Raw genomic sequence first — 27,024 nt, forward strand, 5'->3', positions numbered from 1 at the left:
GCCACACTGCACTGCTTATTTGTTATATAAACACTGAGTCACAGCTGCCACACTGCACTGCTATTTGCTGTATAAACACTGAGTCATAGTTGCCACATTACACTGCTTGTTATATAAATACTGAGTCACAGCTGCCACACTGCACTGCTAATTGCTTTATAAACACTGAGTTACAGCTGCCACACTGCACTGCCATTTGCTGTATAAACACTGGAGTCACAGCTGCCACACTGCACTGCTATTTGCTGTATAAACACTGGAGTCACAGCTGCCACACTGCACTGATAATTTGTTTTATAAACACCGGAGTCATGCTGTTTAAACTGTACTTTTGTAGGTGGTCTTGCATCTTCTCAGTATGTTGTACAGCCTCTCTGTGTTGATCCTGTGCTTCTTGCAACTGGAATAAAGAATAAAACAAACCTTTACTAATACGATATTCTAAATCTGCACACCTCATTCCCTGATCTACAGTGTTCATGTGCACTTCTCTGCAATGAACGCAAATTTAACTGAGTTGCTGCAACAGGGATCTTAATTCTCTCAAAAACTAAAGTATTACCTGCCCCCCTTTTTTTTTTACAGAAAAGTTTACCAACATCTGCTCTGTGACAGACAGCCCATTTGTAAATCATAATCTACTATGCCTGCTAGATCAGCCAGCAAAGTCTTCAACTGTATCCTACTGGATATGCAAACTGACCACATGGGTGAAACCAAGAAAAGAGGGAATTTCTGATAGAATTGCCATTTTAAAAGTTCTTATGCACAGGTGTTATGAATCCACATATCTATAAACTGCCACAGCTCTGCCAGTTGTGATGAACATGGTGTTTAATGGCAGCTGACAGTCTTATGAAAGTTTCAGTGGAGGTATATCTACACAGAAGCCAGAACACTGTTACAGGGCATGATTTATTGGAAAACATGTTTCTAGTTGTGGTGTGGCTCAGTCTTAGCACACACCTTTAATCCAAGAGCTTTCTGTTTGAATATTATAAACAGGATTAAATCAAGTCAACCATAGGTCAAGAGGCAGAGCAAGCAAAGGAAGTGAAAATAGGATTATGAAGAAAAAACCAATAGAGAGGAAGAGGGACCAGGAGGACAGAGAAGAGAGACACACACAGAAAGTGTGAGGGAGGGACACTGACATCAGAAGAGAAATGGGGTCTTCTTTGGGGATGCTGGCTGAGGAGCAAGGCCTAGTGGATGCTTTCTCTGTCTTTGAACTTTCACCCCAGCTGGCTTTACTTTATTAATAAAATTGATTGACTGAGAGTTTGATTAAAAACAACAGAATGCTTGGGTCCAAAGCTCCTCCTCACCAGCTGTTAGATGTATAGATTCTGAGCAAATGAACTTCTTGTATCTTAGTTTCTTCCTCTGTGAAAAGGAAATAATCCTATCCATATCAATGGACTACTGAAAAGATTAGTTAGGGAATATGAATAAAGCACTTGAACTGAACATGGCAGCGAGTTAGAATTTAGGCGGGTGCTATGGCAACCACAAAAGAGGTCATTTAGGCACACTGTATTGGCTCATTCCTTGTGTAACTGATTGTGGCAGGAAGTGGAGAGTGAGACCCATACTACATCTCTAGTACTTCCTGCAACTTCCAGAAATATCCAGAGCCACCAGCAACTGTGCATGTGGAATACTTTTTAGCTTCTTTTTATTCCATACTGCTCAGCTGGCAAGGATCATACAGTGTGGTGCAGACAGTGTTTCCTGGTGTAGGCAGTAATGGCCTGACAGTCAGCTGAAATATGGGGCTCTATTGATAAACTGAGGGTCCTAAGTTCACTCCTCCCGAGAACGTTGGGTTGCTTTATCCAGTACTCTAATGATACATGAAGGTTTTACAGTACAGGATACCAGAAAAGTTGTGGACAGAGCTTTGCAGTTGGTCAGCTTCTATAGACGTATAGATCCTGACCCTGTCTATATAATGAAAGAAGACAAATGCAGTTATTTTTTTTTCCTCAGAATGAGAAAAAAATGTTTGATAGAACATTTCTCTTCTATTAAATTATGTGCTTTCTACTTCATATGCAATTCCTTAAAATATATTTACAATAAGAGCCTTATTATAGAGGCTAGGTATATAACTCAGTTGGTAAAGTGCTTGCCTAGGTTAGAGCCTCAGCAATACATAAACCAGGCATGGTGGCATTTGTCTATGTATAACTGTAGCACTTGAGAGGTGGAGGTAGGAGGATCCGAAGTTCAAAGCTATCCTCAGCTATGTAATAGTTTGAAGCCATGTTAGGACACCAGGCCACGTCTAAAAAAATAAAGTAAAAGAAAAAAGACTGGGGGTGGTGGCTCACACCTTTAATCCCAGTACTTGGGAGGCAGAGGCAGGTGAATCCCCTGTGAGTTCGAGGCCAGCCTGGTCTACAAGAACTAGTTGCTAGGACTGTTCCACAAGGAAAGCCTGTCTTGAAAAACCAAAAAAAAAAAAAAAAAAAAAAGTCATCACCTTAACGCCTCACAAGAAGTAATATCTGGTCTGGTATGAAATACTTAATGACTACTAAGCAAAAATATTTTCAATTTATTCGATATACACATATCAGCTTTCAACCCTTTAAGTTAATTTATATCCCAATAAGATGACAGCCCATACACATAACAAAAATAAAAGAAACCAACCAAAGAAGCAAAAGCCTATTAAGAGTAATGGAAAATCAGGATGTCAGACTGAGGTAAATGGAGTCAGAGTCAGAAAATGCTTCATGAAGATGGTAATTGTGAGTCAGTTCTAAATTGAATGAGGTGAAAAGAATAAAAACTGGGAAGATAAAAAGGCAGCACGAGTGAAGCTGTACAGCTGGTGCGGCCAGCCTCGTTAACTAAGATGCGAAACCCCACAGCAGCCTATAAGTGGGAAGTGCCCTGCTAGTGACAGCTCATTACCTGATAGTGGGAAAATATGAAGGGCTGACAACTTCATGCTGAGAAACAACTTCATTCAGAAGGACTAAACACCACATGAAATAAAATGCTCAGAAAAAAAGAAATTATATCTAGACAAAGAGATGGACTGGTAGGTCTGGGGAAGACGGAAGGATTAGGGTGACAAGAAGCTCATGGTTTATTTTAAGATGATGAAAACGTTCTAATTGATTGTGATGACTATGTAAATCTGTCAATACCCTAAGAGATGCCAATTTTTTTTTTGTACTTTAAGTAGTGAGCTTTGCATTATATGTTCATTATAGCTCAATAATGCTCTTCTGTTTGAAAAACTCCAATGGCATGCCAGGTGTACTGGGACTGCTTATAACCTCAGCACTCGAAGGGAGGAGGCAGGGGAAGGCTGTAAACTGAGGAGAGCCTGCTCTCAGCAGCTACTCCTAGACCAGCTGGAGCTGTAGGAAGATTCTAAAACAAACAAACACACAGAGAAACAGATGGCAGAATCTAGACGCTGGTTTTCATTCTGTTTGAGAAAGAGTACTATATATGGTCTGAGTATTTCCATGTGGTTGTATTTGCCTAGCTTTGGAGACAGGTTTTAGAACACCCTCAAACATTTGCTTTCTTGTTTCCGGCACAGCGGATAGAGCATAAGGACTCGTGCATTCGAGGCAAACACTCCGCCTCTGAGCATGCTCCTCGGCCCTTTAAAAGTTTTCCAGGCTGGCCTCAAATTCTTGCGTTGGTCTCCCAAGAGGCTTAGATTACAGGTGTGTTATCACACCTGGCTAACATCTGCATTTTGAACAACATAAATGGCTTTTCTGTCCAAATTATCCTGATATCTATTAAATGAGTATCAAAGATGCTGTATCTACTCACAAAAATGAGGATAAGAAGGAAGCCAATTTTCTGGAACTTTCTATAAACACCATCTCTGGTTTAATCTACTTTGCCTCATCTGCAATAGAAATATTTCTGAGGAAAGATATATAGTTCTCAATTTTTCCCAAGGATAAAAAAGGTTTACAAAAATTGTAAGAAAAAATGGGGCCAGTGAGACTCTGGGAGTCTGAAGGCACTGGCGGCCAATCTGAGGATCTCAGCTGGGTCTCAGGGGCCACGTGGAGGAAGGAGGGCAAATACCCTCCCTACCCACGGGCAATTTGACCTCTGACCTCCACTGGGATGAGGTAGCATGTTTGGCCTGTTCCCCCACACGAAATAAGTATTTTTTTAAGCCAAAGAAAAAACAAACAGCAGAATAAAACTGGAGCTTAAGAAGTAAGTTCATTATAAAGGTGATGGCAAATTACAATGAAAACATGAAAGAAAGCTGTCTTCTGGAATTATCCTAAAACTCTACCATTTTACAGGTTGTACATGAGCAGTAGACACATTAAATTTCATACGTACCTGACTTCTGAGCTGACCTAATTTCTTCTTTAAATCTCGTGCCTCGTCTTCTAAATTACTGCGGTAGCGTGAGGAGACCTCGAGGGAAGCCTCTGACATAGACTGCTTCTTGAGGGTGTCAGCCAGTTCCTGCTGGAGCTGCCTCACTACCACCTGGTGAGGGATTCGTTACAGATTCTATAAATTGTATCACAACACTGAGAAACACCACTGAGCTCTTCTCCGTGCTCTGAAGAAAATCTGCGCATTTGGTAGTGTGTGTATCAGTAAGCCTGGCAGGGATGAGTTCCACACTGTGGAACTGTTTTACATATTTTATTCTAATTTACTCATATCTTAAATTTTCATTTTTAACTGATATGTAAAAACATAAAACTGTACATGTCAGCAAGGTATCACATGCTATTTTGATACATGTGCCCTTTAACAGGTTAGACACAATTATGGCTACTAACATTGATCATTTCTTTAGGATGAAATCCTTTCTTCTAGTAGTCTGAAATATACAGCATATTATTGTTCAGTAGCTCCATGCTTCCTGTTCTTAACTGTAACAGAGCACGCAGTGACCACGGCCTCCTCCATCACTGTAACCGAGCACCCACTGACTGCTGCCTCCCATCACTCCTCCCTCTTCTTCTCAACCCAATCTCTGAGAACCACTATTGTATAGTGGAGCTTTGAAGAAATCAGTTTTTAAGGTTTTATATTGTAAGTAGGATCATGAGCTCCCTGTGTTCCTGCGCTGGTCTTCAGTTATCAGCCTTTGGTCAAGCACTACAGGATTCTGTCCAGTTGTGGGCAGAGCCCATGTGGATGGACTACTCCATTCCCCTGTAGCACCCGAGACCACCAAAGGACTGAGGCCCACACAGATATATGCTGTTGCTAATTCAAAGCTCAACAGTAACCACAGTGTGAGATAGTGTTCATGAAGCTAGACCCTTGGCCACTTGGGCTGACGCTAAGTTGGATTGTGTGTGATACTCACAGCCACTATGACCTATGTCCCAGGGTGACCCAGGATCAAACAGGCATCCATCCCTACATACAAGTCTCTGCCTGTTGCCAGGGCAATATCCAAGCCCTGCCTTGCTAGGTATCAAGGTGAGACTGTAAGTCTATGTAGCTTAGAAAAATCTCAAATTTGAAGTGTCCTGCTCCTGCCTCCTGACTTACAGTTGTGCGTCGCCATGCATGCACACAGAATTCCAAGAAGGCCAACTTTCTCCTAATTCAATTTCCTTCTCAAATCCTTCCAACAGTCTTCCTTCAGAATAAAAGCAAGGCTCTCAGTACCTCAGTAAGCTGACGCCAGCTCCCACAACTCTCTCCCCTGCCCACTGCATCTCTGCTGTACATGAATCCTCACACTCTTAAGTTTTCATTAGTTTGGACGTGCAGATTTAATGATAATTAATAAACCACCAGTAACTACATTTATTTCTGTGCTGAACAAAGCTGCATCCTCTAAGATCACAACTGAGCCCTAAGATAGAAACAGGAACCTGTTACTCATTAAAATGTGGAAAATTACAAATGCTGACATGAGAGATTAACATATTTTTGACTCTGTTAAAGTTCACACATCTGTCCCAACTTAGGATTTAATGGAAAGCAGATGTCTTTGGAGTTATGGTCATAAGAATATATAATTTGGGACAAGCATTAAATTCAAGTGACATCAGACAATATTATACCAACAGGAAGATATACAAAGCTACTGAAAGGAAAAGAAACACTACAAAATACAGCATCTCTATTTTAGTTCCCCAATGAAATACAAAGCCACCTGGCCTGTGGAATCACAACTGCAAACTCCACATTTTAGTCATGAAAGTTCCCACTTAACCTGCCTCATCATGGTCCAAAAACTTGGCAGGAAAAAAAAGCATTAAAATTATTTCAGGACTGGGGTGTGTAGGCAGTGCATGTGCAGCATGCCAGAGCCTAGGGCTCAGTCTCCAGCATGCCAAAGCCTAGGGCTCAGTCTCCAGCATGCCAGAGCCTAGGGCTCAGTCGTCTCCAGCATGCCAGAGCCTAGGGCTCAGTCTCCAGCACCAAAAGTCACAATTTAAAAGCTCATGCCCTCCTAATTATTATTTCAGCAGCATAAAACCGCATTATTAATACCAGTATATAACTAGCAACATTTTTAAGTTAATCTTCTACAATTCTAAAGGTTATACAATGTATCTACTCAAAATAACATATCTGTCAGGTCTAATTGTCCCTTCTTGCTGAGCGGTGGTGGTGTATACCTTTAATCCCAGCACTCGGGAGGCAGAGGCAGGCAGATGTGAGCTCAAGGCCAGCCTGGTCTACAAGAACTAGTTCCGTAACAGGCCCCAAAGCTACAGAGAAGTCCTGTCTCGAAAGACCAAAGAATTGCCCCTTCTTTCTGGATTTCAAATTCAGTTCTATGTATGTAATTATGATTCTTTCAAAAATTTAAACAAAACTATGGTGCATGTTTTTAAGTACAATGTGATATTTCAAAGCACAAATACAACATGTAACCGTCAATTCTGAGTAATTGACACAATTTACCACATCAAATGTGGATTATCTTTGTTTTGGGAATAAGATCTAAACTATATTTGCCGACACAGATTTGTTTCTAAGGTAATATAACAAATATAATCAATAGATTTTTATAGCCAGCTAGATTCAACACTTAGTATTAATGAATAGTATTTTGAATATCCCCTCGGGATGTTTTAAAAATGTTAATCTTTATTGGGGTTAGAGAGATGGCTCAGCAGTTAAAAGCAATGACTGCTCTTCCAGAGGACCTGGAATTCCTAGCACACACATGGTAGCTCACAAGCATGTATAACTCCCATTCCAGGGGATCTGATGCCCTCATCTGGCCTCTGTATGCACTAGGCACACACATGGTGTGCAGACATACATGCAGGCACACACCATACACGTAAGATGGAAACAGAAGTTGAAAATCTCCTCTTTACTGATACTCACTTCTCTTTCCGCTTTCTCATTTTCATACTGGCACAGTCTCTCTTTGAAGTGACTGCACTCACTGACTAACTCCTTGTTTCTCTCTTCCAGCATCAGCCTGTGCTTCTGGCCCTCCGCTTGGAGTCTGCCTAGCATATCATGGAACTGGTCTTGGATATTAACTATCGTCTTGTCTTTGCTGTCGGCTTTGTTGGAAGCATCGTCCAGCTGCTGTCGGAGCAGCATGTTCTCGCTCTGCAGCTGAGACAGCCGCTCCTCTATGGATTCTTGCTTTCCCATGTATTTGTTCACCTTCCCTTGCTCATCTTGGTACAGATGCTCAACCTCCTTCATCTGGCACTGTGTCTGGTTGAGGTCTCTTTGTACATGCTTCAAAGCCAAAGTCTTTTCTCTAAGCGCATCTTTTGCATGATGAAACTCAATTTCTAGGCTATTCAGTTTTTTCTCAGTTTTGGAAAGCTGTTGGGAGAGAATCTCATTGTTATCTCTGAGGTTAGACAGATCAAAGTTCATCTTGTCTTGCAAACGAAGCCACTCATCTCTTGCCCTCTGGAAAGCAATTTCTAGGTCTCTTTTCGAGGCCTGAATTTCAGCATGGTCGTGCATAGCAGAAGCCAGTCTAGAGCGGAATGATTCAACATCTGTTTCCAGTCTTTCTTTATTTTGTTTTTCATTCTCCAGCTTAGAACTCAGCATTGTATTCTCAGTTGTAAGATTATTAAGCTGCCCGTTATACTGGAATATTGTTTTTGTAAATGTTTCTTCATTTAGCTTTATCGTTCTTTGAAGCTTATCACTCTTTTCATTTGCAGTCTTAATATCCTCAAGATACTTCTTTTCCTTTTCCTGGTTATGCCTTTTTACTGTGTCCATCTCCAGTCTTAGCATGGCAATTTCATCCTGCAACCTCTGGTTCTTATGCAACAGATCTTTCTCTTTCTCATGACTGACAGAAACCTAGGAAAGGAAACAAACGTTTAGCTCTCACAATTCCTTATGGAATTCAGGAACAGCATGTGAAGTCTACAATCTAAGAACTGAAATACACACATGCAACTAAAAACATCTAATTTCTGAGCTTAGAGAAGCCTAAGTTCCCAAAAGTTCATAAATGTAACTGAAGACAATGAGAACGATACTTTCTGAGAAACTCAGCACTGGGAAAGCCGTTCTCTGGAGGACAACAGGCTTAAGGCACAAAGCAAAGGTGATGTGGGAGTGTCATATATCAATCTGTTGATTTCATTGGTTAAGCAATAAAGAAACTGCTTGGCCCTCATAGGTTAAAACATAGGTGGGAGGAGTAAACAGAACAGAATGCTGGGAGAAAAGAAGCTGAGTCAGTGAGTCGCCATGATTCTCCCACTCCAGGCAGATGCAGGTTAAGATCATTCCTAGTAAGCCAGCTCATGGGCTACACCGATTAATAGAAATGGGTTAGATCGGTATGTAAGAGCTAGCCAATAAGAAACTGAAACTAATGGGTCAGGCAGTGTTTAAAAGAATACAGTTTCTGTGTAATTATTTCCGGTAAAGCTAGCCGTGCGGGCAGCGGGGTTCTGGGGACGCAGCTCCGCCGCTCCTATTTACAACACAAAGGTTATTAAATTGGCTCACATTTCACATTAGGAGATAGCTTAATGCCAGCGTGAGGATCAGAATATGGCTCTCCAGCACCCGTGTCAATGCCAGGGTGTGTGGCAACCCACTGGCAGTCCCAGCACCTGGGAAGCAGAGAGGGGAGATCCCAGGGGCAAGCTGGACTAGCCAAGACGGTTCTGTGAGAGGGCCTGCATCAACACCTGAAGTGCAGAGTGATCAAAAAGCCACCTAGCATCAACCTCCGGCCTCTACATGCATGCACATACATGTGCTCCCAAACAGATATGAACACACAGTTACACACACACACACACACACACACACACACACACACACACACACACACACACATTAGGCTTACGCTTTAATATCTAACATATACAACTGGTCCAAAGTAAGAACCTTAGTTCTTTCATTTTGACAGAAAAAAATTTTCCAAAGTTCTTTTAATTCCTTTTTTTTTTCAGAAAGTTTTTGTAACCCCTTTTTAGTCTGTTGTGGCAACTATATTTGTTGATAAATACTTAAAATAAGCATTATACAAATAAGTATGCTTGCACAAGGGTGAACTAGTCACCACCATTCTGAAAAGGTAAGACTGAAAACATAACAAGTTACAGAATTCCCAGGTCCCCTTAGCCGGCTGGTAGTGCTCCTTCACCAAAGCATTTGCTCCATATGTTAGACAGCGGGGCAATGCTTCTGCCATCTACCCCTAAAACAAATACATTATGCATACATACATATGGTTCAAAATCCTCTATATTTCCCACGGTGCGTAAGGTTGGCTCTGAAAATATGTAAATATATAAATGCACAAATATTTAGAAAACTAAAGAAAGCACCTCGGAAGTCATTCTCTTCTGTGCCATTTCGATCTCCTTTTGCTTGCAAAGGTGATTTGCAAGAATCCCATCTTGTAACATTCTGGCATTCTGTTCTTGGGAAAGCTGCCTCTGAATCTCATTCCGCTCCTCTAGAACCTAGAGACACATTCACGAAGTTTTCAGTCTCATACTATTGTGCTGCTGTGGACAGGGCATCCAAAAGTTCAGTTAAGAGTAGAACAATGAAAACATCCTGGAAGCAGCCTATGAAAACAAGTGATTCTATTCCATATAAAACACAGTATAATATATACTGCATATTATAGTTAAATTGCTTAAAAAACAGAAACAGTTCTTACAGGCAGAAAGAGTATTGCAAACTAGTTTGTTACAGACATTTAGCCAGCTTTAACACAGTTTCAAAGACAGCCTGCATTTTAAGAGGGCTAGACTAGTACTTATTTTCCATGGTAAACTTATCTTCCATTACCTCACTTAGAAAGGATGACTGTAGTACCTATTAGTTTCCAAGAGTCATAATAAATAATTGCCACTATCTGTATTAAAATTTATTCTTAGCATGAGGCACCACTGGTCAACAATGGATTGAATATATCCTGGCGACCTCACACAATTACATCAACTAGGGATGAGGCTGATCTCTGATATGATCATGAAGTTTGCACTATAATAATGAAACCAAACCAATAGATATTTTCATTAATGAGACATGGAGATATATATGCGGATGTGCATATATAAATATAATAATATGTAATTAAAGTGACATTAAAAGTACAACAAATAAAGGTAGGATTAAGAAATTTTTACCAGTCAGGAACACTTTACTCCTAGCACTTGGAAGGCAGAGGCAGGTAGATCTCTGAGCTCAAGGCCAGCCTGGTCTAGAGAGTAAGGCCAGGACAGCTGAGGTTATGCAGAGAAACCCTGTTTCTATTCTACCCCGCTCAAAAAAAAAAAAAAACCCAAAAGAATTTTTTATAGAATATTAATGTACCTGGTTCAAATGATTTCTTACTGTCTTCAGCTCCATATCCAGTGTTCTGAGAGAGACTTCAAGCTGCTGCTTCACCTCAACCTCGCTCTGATACTGCTCATCTTTTCTCCTAAGCTGCTCCATAGTTTTCTCAGAAAGCAGATCTGCACTTCTCCGCTTCTCTTCCTCTTGTTTCAGTGCAAACCTGAAATTAAATGTGTTTATCATAAAACTAACCTGTTAATAGAAAATGAAGTTCACTTTGTGACCTGGACCTCACGATGGTGATGTGGTGTCCTAATAAAATCTCTCTGTTGTTAAATAATTGTTTCTCTTTTTGACTCCTGAGTTTAATTCCTCACTTCAACCTCTTCTAAAGGCCATATGCTCTTGATGATAACAAGGATGAATAAAAACTTTAACTGACAAATTTCTAGAAGTCTTGTAAATATTATTGAAAAGAAAATTTGAATGTATTCAGTAAAGTTACAGGTTAATCATTATCTTTTGTAGTTAGAGCACTGGCTGATCCTCCAGAGAACCCAGGTTCAGTTTCCAGCACCCACATGGTGGCTCACAACCATTTATAGCAACAGTTCTAGGGGTTCTGATGCCCTTCTCTGGTTTCAGCAGGCACTGCACACACATACATGTGGACAAAACCCCCATATACATAAAGTTAAGTAAATTAAAAAAAAACGGAACTATTTGGGGAGCAAGCGCACACTCTGTAGTGGATGGAGACTTCATGAGACCTGGGCCTTGAAGGTCCACATGGCTGTGGGCTCTTGTCCAGCAGGAGGGTGTTCACATAGGTGCTGAGTGAGACAGCAGTTATGCTGGCTGGGGTAGCAGAGATGTGGCCTTGGGAAGTTGGGAGAGTCCTAATATGTGGTGATTTGATTCCAGTGGGTGGGGCTGACCCTCTAATCTGGGGGGGTTGATTAGCACATGTCATGATATGACAGGCTTAAGTAAAGTATGAGGGACCTTAAACAAGATGCTGGGGGAAATGTCTGTGGCACAAACAAATGCTCCCCACAGGTCTTCAGATGAGAACACTGGACAAAGGGGGAGAAAGCAGGCACTCAGCCTCAGGCGGCAGAGACGGGGTGCTGAAGAGCAGGGTAAGTGCGGACTCTACTTGCAAGCAAGAGCTGCAAAGGGATCCTGGATGGCCAGCTCTGAGAGCCAGGGGCACAGTGGGCAACCTTCCTGCAGAACAAGCAGGAAGTACGGATATCTTCAGATGAGGGAGGTGGAACGCCCAGGGATGGAGGGCTTGGGATCAACTTACCAAGCAAGAGGTAAAGTGCTGCAAAGCAAGGGGTGGGAGCCCCAGAATGGTGGGTTTATAGCACAAAAGTAAGGAGAAGATGAAAACTGAAAGCAGATTAGAACTCTGTCTGCACTGCGGGTGAGCGGAGTCCTGGGAGGTGGGGCTGTGATGTCCCAAAGAGCAGAACAGGCCTTACTGGTAGTGATTCAGGCACAGGTCCAGTCTGGGGGCCTCGGAGAGGGAGGGAGGGAGGGAGGGAGGGAGGTGGCTTTTATTAGCAGCATGTATGGAGGGAGTACTGGAAGGGGGAGGAGTCTGAGGTGACCAAGGGATGGTAAAAGGAGAACCATCAAAAGTGCAGAACAGGCCTTACTGGTAGTGATTCAGGCACAGGTCCATCCAGTCTGCCTCAGGGAGGGAGGGAGGGAGGGAGGGAGGGAGGGAGGTGGCTTTTATTAGCAGCATGTATGGAGGGAGTACTGGAAGGGGGAGGAGTCTGAGGTGACCAAGGGATGGTAAAAGGAGAACCATCAAAAGTGACATATGGGACAACCCTATATTCCTGATACACATTGCAACAAAGTAGCTCTATATAACAAACAACATATAAAAACCAGAAAGGACTTCCTGAGAAAGAAATCTGGGGGAAAATGCCATTCACAATAGCTTAAAAGCAGATGCAACTTAGAACAAAAGTCATCAACAGATGAAAGGCATCTCTAGTAAACATGGCGCCAGAGGGAGGTACTAGAAGGCACACAGCTCATGCTCAGGGACTGACAGAATTAATCCAGCAAAAACTATCAAGAGCTACCTACAGATTAAACACAGTCTTCATGACATCTAACGACACATTCATCCTCCTTCCCTCCCTCTCCCTGTAATTTCTATGAAGTATTACACAGAAATCACGTGGTTGTGTGATGAGCACGAGAGTTCACATTAGATACTGAAGAGTTTTTAAAGTAGACAATTACATAGAAAACAACTAACATCAGTATTCTAATATAAGACAGATTTTAAGACTTATTTTATCAGCTGGGCAGTGGTGGTGCACACCAGCAGCTGGGAGGCAGAGATGGGTGGATCTCTGCGAGTTCAAGATCAGCCTGGTCTACACAGTGAGTTCCAGGACAGACAGGGCAATACAGAGAAACCCTGTCTTTGAAAAAAAAAAAAAAAGAAGAAGAAGGTTATCTGATCAATAAATAAAGATGTTTTGTTTTTTTATGGCTGTTTTTATGTAGCCACTAAAATATAATTTTAGTGGAATCTATGGTATCTGTTTAATTCTTAGAATAATTCATAGTTATGTTCACTATATTATTTGCAAGAATTTCACATTTCAGAAGACTAAGAAATTTTCTCTCTTGTAAACTCCATGACATGCAGCAAAGGCCAAAATTCAAGTACATCTCTGTATCATAAACAGTGAAAACATTTATTTAAAGCTAGGCTATCATGGCTGGGTAAATGGCTCAGTGGGTAACGAAGCCTGCTCTAACTCCAACTACTTGAGCTGGATCTTGGGGACCCACATGGCAGAAGGAGACTGAGTTTCCCAAGTCTGCACCCATGCCAAGGCATGTGCTCAATATGAGCACACTCACAGAGAGTGAACGTCACAGGACATTAAACACTGATGAATGAAATAAACCAAGACGGCACACCTCAGACTGGAGAGCTCCTGCTCCCATTCCGCCTTCTCATGCTCTAGCAGTGATCTTACTTCTTTTGTTTCTGATACTTCCTTCTGCAATTCCTTAAATTTATTTTCCATTCTTTTAAGTTTTCCTGTAAGTAGTTCACAATGGCTTCTTTTAAATTCTATTAATCTTTTATAGGAATAAACGGCGTCCCGGATTTTCAGAAGACTAACAATATCTGAAGCGGGGGAAAAGAAGAGACAAATAAAATGTGTGAGCACATTAAAAGACTGCATTTTTATGTTCCTTCACTTACACACCGACGGGATATACAGTAGGTGCCGAGAGTGTGAAACACATTACATAAGCTCTGCAGATAACACAGGTGAGACCCTTGCTCTTTTTCAGCTTAAAAGAAAATATGGAATTATACATCTAGTGTTTTTTCATATGAAACTGGATAAAACTGGAGATCTTCATGTTAAGCAAATTAAGCTAAACTCAGTCAAATGTTCCATGTTAGATTTAAAACAGAAAGCACAAAGCATTTAATGAGCCTTTCATTCAGTCTACTTTTAGCCAAGTTGAGGTAACAGCTATGGAGCCATGTTTCCACTTGAAACAACCCAGATGAACACAGTTAAAGTATCTCAAACAATAATTCTCAGGACAATGATCCTTAGCAGACAGGGAGTAAATGGACACTACGAATGCCCCAGGTGTCTGACTCTCGTCGCACTAGGAGAAAGAACTGAGGCAGAGCTCCCTAGACTCCAGAGTCTGATAAGAACACAGGACAGAACAGAGAGGAGAGAGCAACCCAGAGGAACACCCTGCAGGTCTATGGAGGGCCCCTGGAATACTGCGCCAAGCACTGAACAAGGGGCGTATAGGAAGAAACTATATGAAGCAAGGATAAAACACCTGAAAAGGTTCATGAAATCTCACTGTTGCTCCCACAGGACCAAGAAGAATATCTACTCTGCTTAGTCAGACTGGACAAACACAAGATGATGGATACAGATCAGAAAGGAAAATAAACACATAGAAAATGCTCAACATTTATCAGCAGTGTAAGGCACTTTAGGACCATGATGATATACGTATCACACGCCTATAAGAATAACTAAGACTTAAAATACGGACAAGCAGTGTTTGTGAAGACAGAGCCCTGGATCTCTTCTATCCTGTGGACTGGAAAACAGGAGCATGGGAGAAGAGCAGAGGCTTTTGTGACAGATTGGCTAACTATCTTGATTATGGTGTTTATTAAGTACATGTTTAATACACATGTTCACACAAACCAAATAGCCCTTTATATATCAATATGCCTTGCTGACGCTGCGTAAAACAAAATAGTCTACTGCAAGAGCAAACTTCTAAGACAGCAACTAGGACACAGAAAAGGCAGGATCGAGAAACCTAACCTTGTAGCAAAGGGTTGATGTGATCAGGTCAGAATCTTTGCAACTGCGCAATTACAGTTAGAGACAGACAGAGAGAGCGGGGGAGGGGAAAGGTTTATTTGGTCTATGCTTCCACATCACCGTTCATCATCAAAGGAGTCAGGACAGGAACACAAGTAGGGAAGAACTGATGCAGAGTCCATGGAGGGGTGCTGCTTACTGGCTTGCTCCTCATGACTTGCTCAGCACAGAATACCGGCCCAGGGTGGAACTACCCATAGTAATTTGGACCCTCCTGCATCAATCACTAATTAAGAAAAATGCCCTATAGGTTTGCCTATGGCCGAATCTTATAGAGGTAATTTCTCAACTGAGGCTCCCTCCTCTCCCACGACTCCAGCTTGTGTCAAGCTGACATATATCTAGCCAGCACACCAGGTAACCTCATCCAGTGACAGTAGGCACAGAAGAAGAGCAAGATCAACGGAAAGACTGGATGTGTCAGGTCTACAAAGGAAAGCCCAGTGAGCATGACTACAGTGCTTTGGCTGACGGTATAAATGAACAGCTCACGTACTACTGTAACATGAAGTCTATTTCTACAAGCACATAGGTGCTCTAGGTCAATGCGAAGTGAAGGGCATGCATTACCATGTGCAGGAAGGCTGCCCATTCATTCACACAAGCGTCGTACCTCTACACTCCATCCTGAGATGCTCGATTTCACACAGAACGCTCTCATAATCGGGGCACTGGAGCTCGCAGTCCTCGGAGGCTGTTTCAGAGGACTCATTCAAGTCATCGAGGTTGTCCACAGAGGCCACTTGGTTTCTGACCTACAAAATAAACACTATTTTAAACTGTTTCCCTAATATTTACATTATATATGAAATAATGCTTTATACAAGAAACAGACACTTCTTTTTTTATTGCTATTTTTTTTTAAATTTATTTATTAAGGATTTCTGCCTCCTCCCCGCCACCGCCTCCCATTTCCCTCCCCCTCCCCCAATCAAGTCCCTCTTCCTCATCAGCTTGAAGAGCCATCAAGGTTCCCTGACCTGTGGGAAGTCCAAGGACCACCCACCTCCATCCAGGTTTAGTAAGTTGAGCATCCAAACTGCCTAGGCTCCCCCAAAGCCAGTATGTGCAGTAGGATCAAAAGCCCATTGCCATTGTTCTTGAGTTCTCAGTAGTCATTGTCCGCTATGTTCAGCAAGTCCGGTTTTATCCCATGCTTTTTCAGACCCAGGCCAGCTGGCCTTGGTGAATTCCCGATAGAACATCCCCATTGAACAGACACTTCTTAAAAGAGCTGATAGTTGGCAGAAGGATGCCTTTATTTATAGCTACTATTTCTTCCTTTTGAAGGCCAATGTCTTTCCATAAGAAGATCCTTGATTTTTTCACTTTATCTTCTTATCTTTTAACTTATATATCACTACCTTTCATAATTTATTTTAAAACAAAATACCAGATTTTATTATTTTTACGTTACCTTGTTATTTTTATTAGATGTTTTCTTTGTGGGCCTAAAATAAAAAACAAACCCATAAAAATCCTTTAAGACTAACAGTATGTGAAATACAAAGAATATCTAAGATTACTGACTTTTATACAAAGCCTCTACATTTGAAATTTTTTCTCCCACTAATAACATTTATAGGCTATTTAAAATAAAATATTTGTCCAAAAGGGAATTTGATTACAAACGGAGAGTAAAAGTAAAATAATTATTAATATCATAAGATGAAATTAAAACATATACACACATATTTTTTATTTAGATGAGATGACCTTGAGCCTCCTCCCCTGACCACCAGTGCTGGGGATTCAAGTGTGTGCCACCAATGCCCAGAGTGGGCTGCTGGCAATCAAATAAGGGTTTGTATATCTAGGCAAGCAATCTACCAACTGAGCCATATATTCAGAGCAGAAAGAATTAAGCTTAGATCAAAGTTCTGGTTCTAAAAGTAAAGGAAAAACACGCTATTTACTTTTTTTGATAGAAATATACAGAGATAGCTGAACCAAGCTCGTGGGAACTCACAAAATGGAGACTGACAGCTGTGGAGTCTGCATGGGATGGAACTGGGTCCTCTGCATGTGGGAGACATTGTGCAGCTTGGTCTACCTGAGGGGTCCATTGCAGCGGGGCCAGGATCTATCGAGCGTGAACTGGCTTTTGGGAGCCCATTCCCTCTGGTGGGATGCCTTGTTCGGCCTTGATGCGGAGGGGAGGGGTTGGTTCATACAACTTAATGTGCCAGGCTTTGTTGACTCCCCATGGGAGGCCTTACCCCTCATGAGTGGATGGGAGGAGTGGATGGGACATGGGCTGGGGGGAAGAGGAGGTGGGAGAGAGAACTCTGGTTGGAATGTAAGATAAATAAAATATAAATAAACAAACAAAAGAAAGAAACCCTTAGAGGAGAAAAAAGAAGAAACTAGAAAAGCTTGTTAGGGGTTACTGAGTCATGAATACATACAGATTTCTTTGCTTATATATAAATTAATTATATGATGATTGTTTTTACAGTTAGAATAAGGGGGAGAAGAGAAAAGCTTTTTAGTGTACATGTATGCATATGTATGTGTGCACACATATGTGTTACAGGTCAGAGAACAACATGTATGAGCTGGCTCTCTCCATCAAATCAGGTCGTCGGGCTTGGTGGCAAACGCTCTCATCTAAGCTACACTGATGCTCCTGTCTGCTGTTCCTGTACCTACAGTAAAATAGCTCTGTGTTTACCACCTATGTGGGAGTGCTTCTCCAGTCCTCACATTAGGAAACCTTCTTTGGTTTCGTTTTGTTCTAAAGATAAGGTCTAAGTCTGTAGCCTAGGCAAGCCTGGAATTCAGTGAGTGGTCCAGGCTGGCCTTGAACTCATGATGAGCTAACTGCCTCAGTCTTCCTAGTGTTGAATTACCAGCATAACCCAGGAGCAAGCTATACAGTGTGAAGAAGAATCCTACCTATCTTCAAGTGTTTTTCGGTAATACAGTAGTAAATGAATCCACATTATCATTCTACTTTTAGTTGTAATTATTAATAATTTCTGAATCTTATTTCTGGATCAAGTATTTTCTAAATAAAAAGACTTATACCTCAATAATTTTAGGAAATTATTTGTATGAAAATATAATTTGCATTACATTCAGGAAATACTGAGCACACGATACATAAAGACATTTGCGATAAGGAATTGTTTCTATACTTTTTTTATTTTACTGAATTTCTATGCTAGTTTAACTTTCAGGACATGTTTAATCCATATCAGTATATTCCATTTCCCAACTTATTTAGAGAAATCTTAACACCAGAATGAATCTTAAAAAAATTGACTACAAATTGTGAGGACAATTAATAATAACTCTTCAGGGAAAATGTCGTTTAATACCTTAGACACCCCCCGCCCCCCTGAATCGCACTGAGTAGGCACACACTTCTCTGCTGGTCCCGACATCATGCAAACATTCTAAACGCCTCCTTTAAAGACAATTCGTAAACCACACATCTTCCTCCAGCTATTGCCTGCTTTTCTATTATCATTCCCAGCATACAGATCTGAGGCGTTGTCTACACTTCCCTACTGCAATCAGACAGCCATGGTGACCCTTTACTGAAACCGCACTTGCCCTGCTTTCCCCTTTCAGTGACACTGATACAGGTTAGTTCTTTGTCTGGAGACTTCCACGTTGTGTTTTATTTCCACAACTGACGAGTCACAGCTAATGTTCCTTCACAGGGAATAAAGAGCTCAGACCTTACCTCGTTTCACTTTGGTCTGTGTCACTTAGACTGGAGCCATCCTGCAGGTGTAGTGGATCACCAGGTGGTGAGCCAGGCTTCTCAGTCACTGGCATCGTGACGGATTCTCTGGATACACACTTTTCATTTTCCGTTTTCTTCATTTCCTTCATAAGCAAGGGAGGACCTCTAAAACAATCCATTAAAAAAGCTGGTGTCTTACAAATAGTTCTACTGACAAACATTCAAAAAAAGTAATTTTGGGGAAATTCTGATTCTTTTCCACCTTAATTTACTAAAAGCAAAAGAAAGCAATTAAACACTAGCTAACAGAAAATGTATAAATATACATAATGGTACATGTAATGTATTGGAGTTACTATATGAGAAGTTTTATCTGAGGATAAGAAAAGCTTTTCTGAAGAGGTCAAACTGAGCCTGTTTCCACCCTGGAAGTGTTTCCAGATAGGGCCTGCCCCTCCCAACTCCACAGGCCACCTTTCCCAACAGCCAGTTTCCCAAGATCTCCTCCCACAACACTCACTGCCCAGAGTTTACTCAAGGCAGAGCAACCACACATGGTGAGCCACACTAGAAGGAAACAGAAGAAAACCAGCAAGGGGGTGATGTTAGGATAAAGTTTGTTCATGAAAACAGTAGCCTATTTTCAAACCTGCAAGGCATCAATAAAAGTTCCACAAAACAAACCAAGTCTCAGCTGTCCTACAACTTAATCCTCTCCTGAACATTGTACATACTTACACTGAAAGGTGAGTTGAACAAAAGTCCCAATACAGAAATAAATATAAAGAACACAGACATGTGCCCCCCAATCTACTAGTTCCACAGCAACAAATACCAAGGAGAGCGACCCAGATCACAGAGACAAAAAGAGATTCTAACTGTGCTGAAACAACTCAGAGGATCTGAGTATACCCCAAGAAAACAAAAGCAAAGACCTGGAGGAAATATAAATGTTAATCAAAGATATGAAAATGGAATTAAGTAAAGAGATAGAATTGCGAGAGAAAACCAGACTGAGGTGGTGCTGGAAATGAAACACTCAGTAAGCCAAGCAAACTCCTCAGCGGAAAGGCTCTGACAGATGAGTCCTGGGGACAAGGAGGAGAGACGGACTACTCAGTAAAGGTCAATCAAGAAATTTTAGGAAAAAAAAAAAGGAATAGAACATGTGTACACTTTGGGACGCCATGAAAAGAACTAACCTTCAAATTACGAGCATCTACAGAAGAAGGAAAATAATATCACAGTGAAGGTGTAAAAGAAAACTCCCCAATCTATAGAAAGAGATGTCCATCCAAATACAAGACGCCTACAGAACTTGAAACAGACAGGATTAGAAAAGAAACTCTCTACAACACACTATAGTCAAAACATTAAAAACACAATAAAGAAATCTGAGAGAAAGGTCAAGTCATATATAAAGGCTGGTCAATCGGAATAACCTGATGACAGACAGAATACTTAATACTTTCCTATTTAAGAAGCATTTAGATTACCTCCAACTTTAAGATATATTAAAATACATATTCTTAAAATATGCATACATGTAACATATTTAGGTAAATATGCAAAACATATAACATATCCTTAACATACATTATGTTAGTTACCTATCATGTGTAATTCATATTGTATATGAATGCATATGTGTTTGTAAGTCATGTTCTCCTATTTCAGAGAATTTGATCCCAGCATGACGCTTCAGGCACTAGAAGGGTGCATGCCAAACTATGATACACGCTGCTGAACCAACTGATGGAGGAAGGTCATTGGTTAATTAAAGAAGCTGCTTGCCCTGATAGGTTAAAACATAGGTGGGAGGAAGAGGAAGTGAGGTCAGACTCCACAGCTCTCCTCTCGGGGGCAGACGCTTCAGAGAGACACAATGCTCCACTCTTGTGGGCAGAGGCGAGAGCTCTGCTCTCTGAGGCACACATGATGAAGCTCCGACCCAGGATGGACGTAGGCTAGAATCTCCCTGGTAAGCCACCTTGTGGGCTACAGCAGATTATTAGAGATGGGCTAGTCCAGGTGTGAGAGTTAGCCGAGAAGAGGCTAGATAGAAATGGCCAAGCAGTGATTAAATGAATACAGTGTCCGTGTAATTATTTCGGGGCATAAGCTAGCCGGAGGCGGCCAGGATGCTGGGGACGCAACCCCGCTGCTCCTATTACTACAACCAACTGCAAAGTACTCACCTGTCCAGTCAGGAGAATGCCTCCACTATTGTCAATTCTAGTTATTTTTTAAAATATTAATTAATGTAAGTAGAAAAAACCATGTCCTTTTATGTTTTTCTGATAATCATGTAAGGCTGAACATGTCTAATATATGCATAACATTATTTAATGGTGAACAGTAGTCCAAATTAGAACTGGTTTTATAGTTCTACACATACATAGCTAAATACTGCATAACCTTACCTATCATGTTCTTTACTTCCCTTCATAGGAAACTGCTGGTCATCAGTTTTTCCACTCTGCTGATTTACTCCATTCTCAACCCTGTCAGCAGCACCATTGTACAGACTTCCTGATAATTTTGCTTCATTATTTTTGTATTTTCTTTTTTCTTCAGCCTTTGATGAAAAGTTGACAGTAAGGATAACTTACTTTTCAGAAGCCTTTTGTTTGAGGGCACTGAAGAAATGGCTCCATGGAGTACTGACTTGGTTCCCAGCACTCACACGGCAGCTGACAACTATCCCCAGGGACCCAGCATCCTCCTCTGCCCTCTGCCGGCAACAAGCATGCACACAGCACACATATATACATACAGGCCAGACACACCCACATGCAAAATAAAATAAAAGCCATTATTCGATGGAAGAGGAATTATTCTTTTTAAAAGTTTAGTTTTCACTGATTTTTACCACTTGACAGATCAGTCATGATTTAGATTTGACACTGGAGACCTGTGTGTTGTATATTGAGAAAAAGGGATGATATGCAAAATTTTATCCTCAGGAGTTCTTCTTTAAGGATGTAGATTAAAAAAAAAAAGAACCTTATTTTTAAATACTGAGTATATACAAAGAAAAACTAGAAAACAATTGAGATTTTCACTGGTAAAAATGTTTTGGCTATCTCTAAATCACTAGGCTGTAACTAAGAAGAACAAGCCGACTTACCTCACTCTAAAACAGGATGCTATGAAGCAGCAGACTGAACGTGTCTTTGTTTGTCTGCACTATACTTACGTGCTACCCTTATGAAAAACAAGTTAGAGGGGTTTTGTTTCAGTATCCCTCATCAGTCATTAAAGAGTACACTGGCCCTTTTTCTACAGAGCACTAAGTGGGGAGGAGGCACACTACTAAGCACCAAAGTCAATAAATAGCAATTGGACAGAAGAGCAACACCAATTTTCACTATAAACTACGATGGTGTATTCATTGTTATTAAGTCCAGTTCTAATAGTCTCTGTTCAACAAACATGGTGGATAAAACCATTTAGAATATCTACCAGTTTCTAACAATGAAATAAAGTTTGAAAGTTAATGCATTTACTCCAATACTGCAGGCCTCACTCCAATATGAACTCTCTTAACAGGTGACTGAGGTTATTTTATGTGCTGGCTGGAGAATAGTTTAGCTATTTTGAGGGCACTGAGGGCGGAGTGAAGGATGCACGCATGTGAACACATCTGTGCGTGCATGAGTTGGACATGTGTGGGTCCTGAGACCAGACAGAAATGTTGGTGTCTGCTCTAATACTCTGCCTTACTCTACTGACACACAGCCTTTTACTGAAGCGGAAGCTTTTCATTTTGGTGCTGCTACCGAGCTCCCAGAATCAGCTCTCACTGCCCCCAGTGCTGGGGTTACCAACACACATGTCCACGTTAGGCTTTTTGTACATGAGTGCTTGGGATTTGAACTCAGGTCTACAGATTCTTATACAGTGAGTACTTCTATCCTAGAAGAATCTCCCTAGCCCTAATTTAAATTTGATAACTAGTTATAATGTTTTTAAAATGAAGTATTAGGGACTAGAGAAATGGCTCAGTGGTTAAGAGCACATACTCTTGCAGAAGGCTGAGTTTGGGTCTCAGGACACTGTTAAGCTAATATCTGTGCATAATTCCAGCTCCAAGGAACTATACCCTCTTCTGCCCTCTGCAGGCACCTGCACACATATGCACTTGCCCCCCATGTAATAAAAAATTTTAAATTAAATATTAAATTATGATATACTGATCCTAAAAGGCTAGTCTGAATGATACTCATCCAACATGCTGTACCACAGAGTCACGAGCACTGAAATCCAGGACTAAGCTTTCACGTACCTTTCTCTGGCTGTCCTCACTGCCACTGAGCCCTTTCTGCTCTTCTAAGTCTGGTTCTGCAGACAAATGCATATTCGGATAAAATAAACTTAGCTAGATAAAGTCTTTATAAACATAGGAAAATAAATAAAAATTTGTTTTTTCATCTAGGAGTTTAAAATCATTAGCTACAAAGCTAAATATTTACTACCTTAGGAAATACTTTCAATTACTCAAAACTTCAACAAACCATTCAGAGACACCACCTGGAACCAAATTCACTGCATATAAAAATCTCAATAATTCATGCACAAACTCCCTCAACATAAATACATCCTGGGGAGAGGCGCTAAAAATACCAGAGAACCTCACAGTGCACACCATTCCATCTCTGGCTTCTGGAATCACTGACACTTCTCACACCTCTACCGCTGAACACTGCCACAAATGAAATGTTTCCAGCACTATGCTGATAGAGTGCTGTTATTCCAAGACTTGAGTCCACTCTGTGAAGCTCCGAGTGTCTGCACGCACACACGCACGCACATACATACATACATACACACACACATACCTACATATACACATACATACATACACACACATACATACATACATACATACACACACACATACATACACACATACATAGGAGGCACAATGTGCCCGTCTACAATGTGACTGATTTAAGATCATCAATATAAAGTAACATGATTTAAAGTACAAACACTGCTGCTGTTAAGAAACAAAGCTTGATTCTCAGCAAGCATCAGCATCCTCGTAAGCATATTTTTCAGAAGACAGCAACTCACGAGGCTGCTGAGGCCAGTCCCAACCTCCAGGGTTCAAGTGATCCTCACTACAGCCTCCTGAGATGTTAGGTCCACAGGAATGCAGCACTGTGTCCAACTCTCCAGCAAGCATTTTCAAAGTTTGGGAGGCTAAAAAAAAACCTTACAATCTCATAATTAACCTTTATGAATCCCCAGAAAGTGTCAGGATTCTGAACCGTAAACAAGTTTCTGAAATATTACAGGACATCTGAATGTCTTCTACTTTTAGTAAAAACCTCAATTCTGCTTCATCCTGGCTAGCCCTAAAACTTTTTTTTGTATGTGTGTGTCAAAGCCACAAACTCAGAGTTTGACTGAGTTGAAGTCCCTAAGCGATTCCAGGAACTCCTCCGACCTCCAAGGGTGAGAGTGGGGAACTGTGTTCCTGTCTCTTTACTATTGACGAATATCAATAATAATGTTCCATTATTTACTTCAAATCCTTGAACAAAACTGGGAGTAAAAACTGTTTAGGAATCAGAAGACTGAGCATTTCCAATATTGAGTGTACCTTCCCCTAGAGTATTACACAACTTACCTGATTTGAACGTCTGTACAGCCTTCATTCCTGCTGTTTTGTTCACAACAGGATCCGGCTTTTTGATGCTAGGCTGGTTGGGTTTGGAGAAGTTAAATTGTTAAAAGTAATTTGTTAAATTGTATACATTTAAGAAATATATATTTCATAACATGTAGTTAAAATTTATAATGAAAATATTATTATACCTCCATGACTGGATACTTCCTGAGGGTCTCTAAAAGGCAAAAGGGAAATTATATGTAATTAAAAATCTGGTACACCAACTGTCTATTTATGCAGTTACTATGGAGCCGAACCCTCATGCCACATTTGAAAATGATCAACCCTGCCACCCTCCTCTGCTTAGACCAGCAACATGTCAGAAATACATTCAATAAGGAACAAGAGGGTAAGTTTGACAAAACATGCAGGAAGGACTCAAAGTGAGGAGTTTCCAACGACTGTAAGTAAAACAGAACCGGGTATTTGCCAATGTCAGCATGCTGATGAGCAGACAGAAATGTGACCGTTAGTTAGAAGACCAAGTTACAACTGTTGACGATTATTTCAGAGACGATGGCAAAAGCGTGTCTTAATGCAGCACACCAGGATGGCTCGTGAGATTATTCTACAAGCATTTATCACATTCTTCAACTCACTCTGTAATTTACAAAGTACAAAGATGGGCCGATAGTTCAGTTGAAAGAACAATTCACTTCTCAACAGGAAAATTTTCTAAATTGACCAGGTAGGATATATACTTGTAGAATAATAGTTAATAAAAATACCAGTTTTTTTTCCATACCCTTGTGGGCTACTGGAATGCCTACATTTCTTGATTCCTCTAGTTTAGCCATCTTAAAGTTTCTTGATCCACTCATGCAAGAAGGTATATAAGTCACATCTAAGAAATAATGTACGTGTTTTTATTATTAAATGATTATCAAAAGGAAAAAGTAAACTGAGTTGTCAGATATTAGCACCATAGATATTAATAAACTTTTGTTTCAAAATTGGTTTAATATTTAAATTAGCAATTAAGAGATGAACCATATTGGCGCACACCTTTAATCCCAGCACTCAGGAGGCAGAAGCAAGCAGAACTCTGTGAGTTCAAGGTCAGCCTGGTTTACAGAGTTCCAGTATAGGCGCTACACAGAGAAACCCTGTCTCAAAAATAAAAAAAAAAAAAGAATTGAACCATAATTCTGTGCTTTAAAACCCGTTTGCTTTGGCTGTTAACTATGTTAGTCTTTAACAGATTTTCATGAAACAACTACTTCGTCAGAAATTAGCTATCTGGAAAGACAGCAAAGGCTTCCATAATTAATTACTCTAATCTAACTAACGTATTAGTGAGACCCGAAGCTTGCTAGGTATTCAGAGGGCAGCTGGGTGGCTGCGGTAAATCAAATGCTAACATTTTCTAATTCCAGCAACATCCAAAGCACAATAACCTAACGTGACTGCCAACGTACTGATGCCGCCACGAGTTCCCTGGCATTCCCACTTTGTCAGCTCCAACATAGATGTGCTCCTTCCTCCATCTCCAGGGATCCCACACCCTCACACAGACATACATGCAGGCAAAACACCAGTGACCATAAAATAAAAATTCCTAAGGTCAGAATTCAGTATGTTGATAAAACATGCAACCTGGCTCTCTGGCATTAACAATATGGCATTCTAAAAACACTGATCTACTCTTTGTAACATTCACAGAAAACTGGCCTCCATTTACTGAATGAGTCATTTGGGACTCGGTGACTCAATTTGATCCAAATGTTAAATCTAGCAGCTTTCTCACTGGATAAGGTGACCAACATAAAAAAGTAGGAAAATTTCCATTAAGAATGATTCCCTCATTCTGTGGGCTATCTGCTTGCTCTGTTAATAGGTTCTTCTGCTATGCAGAAACTTGACTCCATGCAGCCCCTCTAGTGGTATCTGGGGCTTCCCTTGTGCTACTGAAGTCCTATTCAAACTTCTTACTCAATTCAAAAGTATTCAAAGGACCTTAAATTTTTATTAATAAACCCAACTCTTTACCAATGTAAAAAATTAATTACTATATCATATCCCTGTTTTTTTTCTTTAGAAAGAGCTCGACTATTACCATTAACCATTTATAATCAACCCCTTTTTAAAGAAATCACATATATAAACAATCATTTTGGGAATTTAAGGTCCATTGTTCCATCACAATGCTATATTGTTACATCACAGTGATCCATTATTGTATCACAATGCTCCATTGTTATATCACAGTGTTCTATTTTACATCACATTGATCCATTGTTACATCAAAGTACTCCACTGTTATACCACAACACTCCATTGTTTTATCACCATTTTTCAATCACAGTGCTTCATTGTTACATCACACTATTTTACCTTCTTAAATCAAAGTGATTTATTATTATACCACAATGCTCTATTGTTACATCACAATGATTTACTCTTAAAATACAATGCACCATGGTTCCATCACAGTGCTCCATGGTTCCATCACAGTGCTCCATGGTTCCATCACAGTGCTCCAT

General features: G+C 40.6%; 1 protein-coding gene across 4 annotated transcripts in view; it reads right to left on the reverse strand.

Moving 5' to 3' along the window:
* LOC101983299 (ankyrin repeat domain-containing protein 26-like) overlaps positions 1-27,024 on the reverse strand; it is a 72,275-nt gene that overhangs the window by 16,315 nt on the left and 28,936 nt on the right. For 3 of the 4 annotated variants that reach the window (XR_003378479.1, XM_026788148.1, XM_013353047.1), the window contains exons 13-26: positions 25,287-25,385; positions 24,688-24,716; positions 24,500-24,572; positions 23,150-23,205; positions 21,285-21,439; positions 18,859-19,026; positions 16,582-16,615; positions 15,778-15,919; positions 13,702-13,915; positions 10,774-10,957; positions 9,774-9,911; positions 7,327-8,283; positions 4,345-4,497; positions 330-400 (exon numbers count right to left, since the gene is read on the reverse strand). Coding sequence is in view for 3 of the 4 variants with exons in the window: in XM_026788148.1 (XP_026643949.1) it covers positions 330-400; positions 4,345-4,497; positions 7,327-8,283; positions 9,774-9,911; positions 10,774-10,957; positions 13,702-13,915; positions 15,778-15,919; positions 16,582-16,615; positions 18,859-19,026; positions 21,285-21,439; positions 23,150-23,205; positions 24,500-24,572; positions 24,688-24,716; positions 25,287-25,385 (2,473 nt within the window). In the remaining variant the exon portion in view is untranslated. The remainder of the gene's footprint in view (positions 1-329; positions 401-4,344; positions 4,498-7,326; positions 8,284-9,773; positions 9,912-10,773; positions 10,958-13,701; positions 13,916-15,777; positions 15,920-16,581; positions 16,616-18,858; positions 19,027-21,284; positions 21,440-23,149; positions 23,206-24,499; positions 24,573-24,687; positions 24,717-25,286; positions 25,386-27,024) is intronic. The other variant, XM_026788147.1, reaches the window with a different exon arrangement.

Source organism: Microtus ochrogaster, unplaced genomic scaffold (genome assembly GCF_000317375.1).
Source record: "Microtus ochrogaster isolate Prairie Vole_2 unplaced genomic scaffold, MicOch1.0 UNK1, whole genome shotgun sequence".
Classification (NCBI taxonomy): Eukaryota; Metazoa; Chordata; class Mammalia; order Rodentia; family Cricetidae; genus Microtus; species Microtus ochrogaster.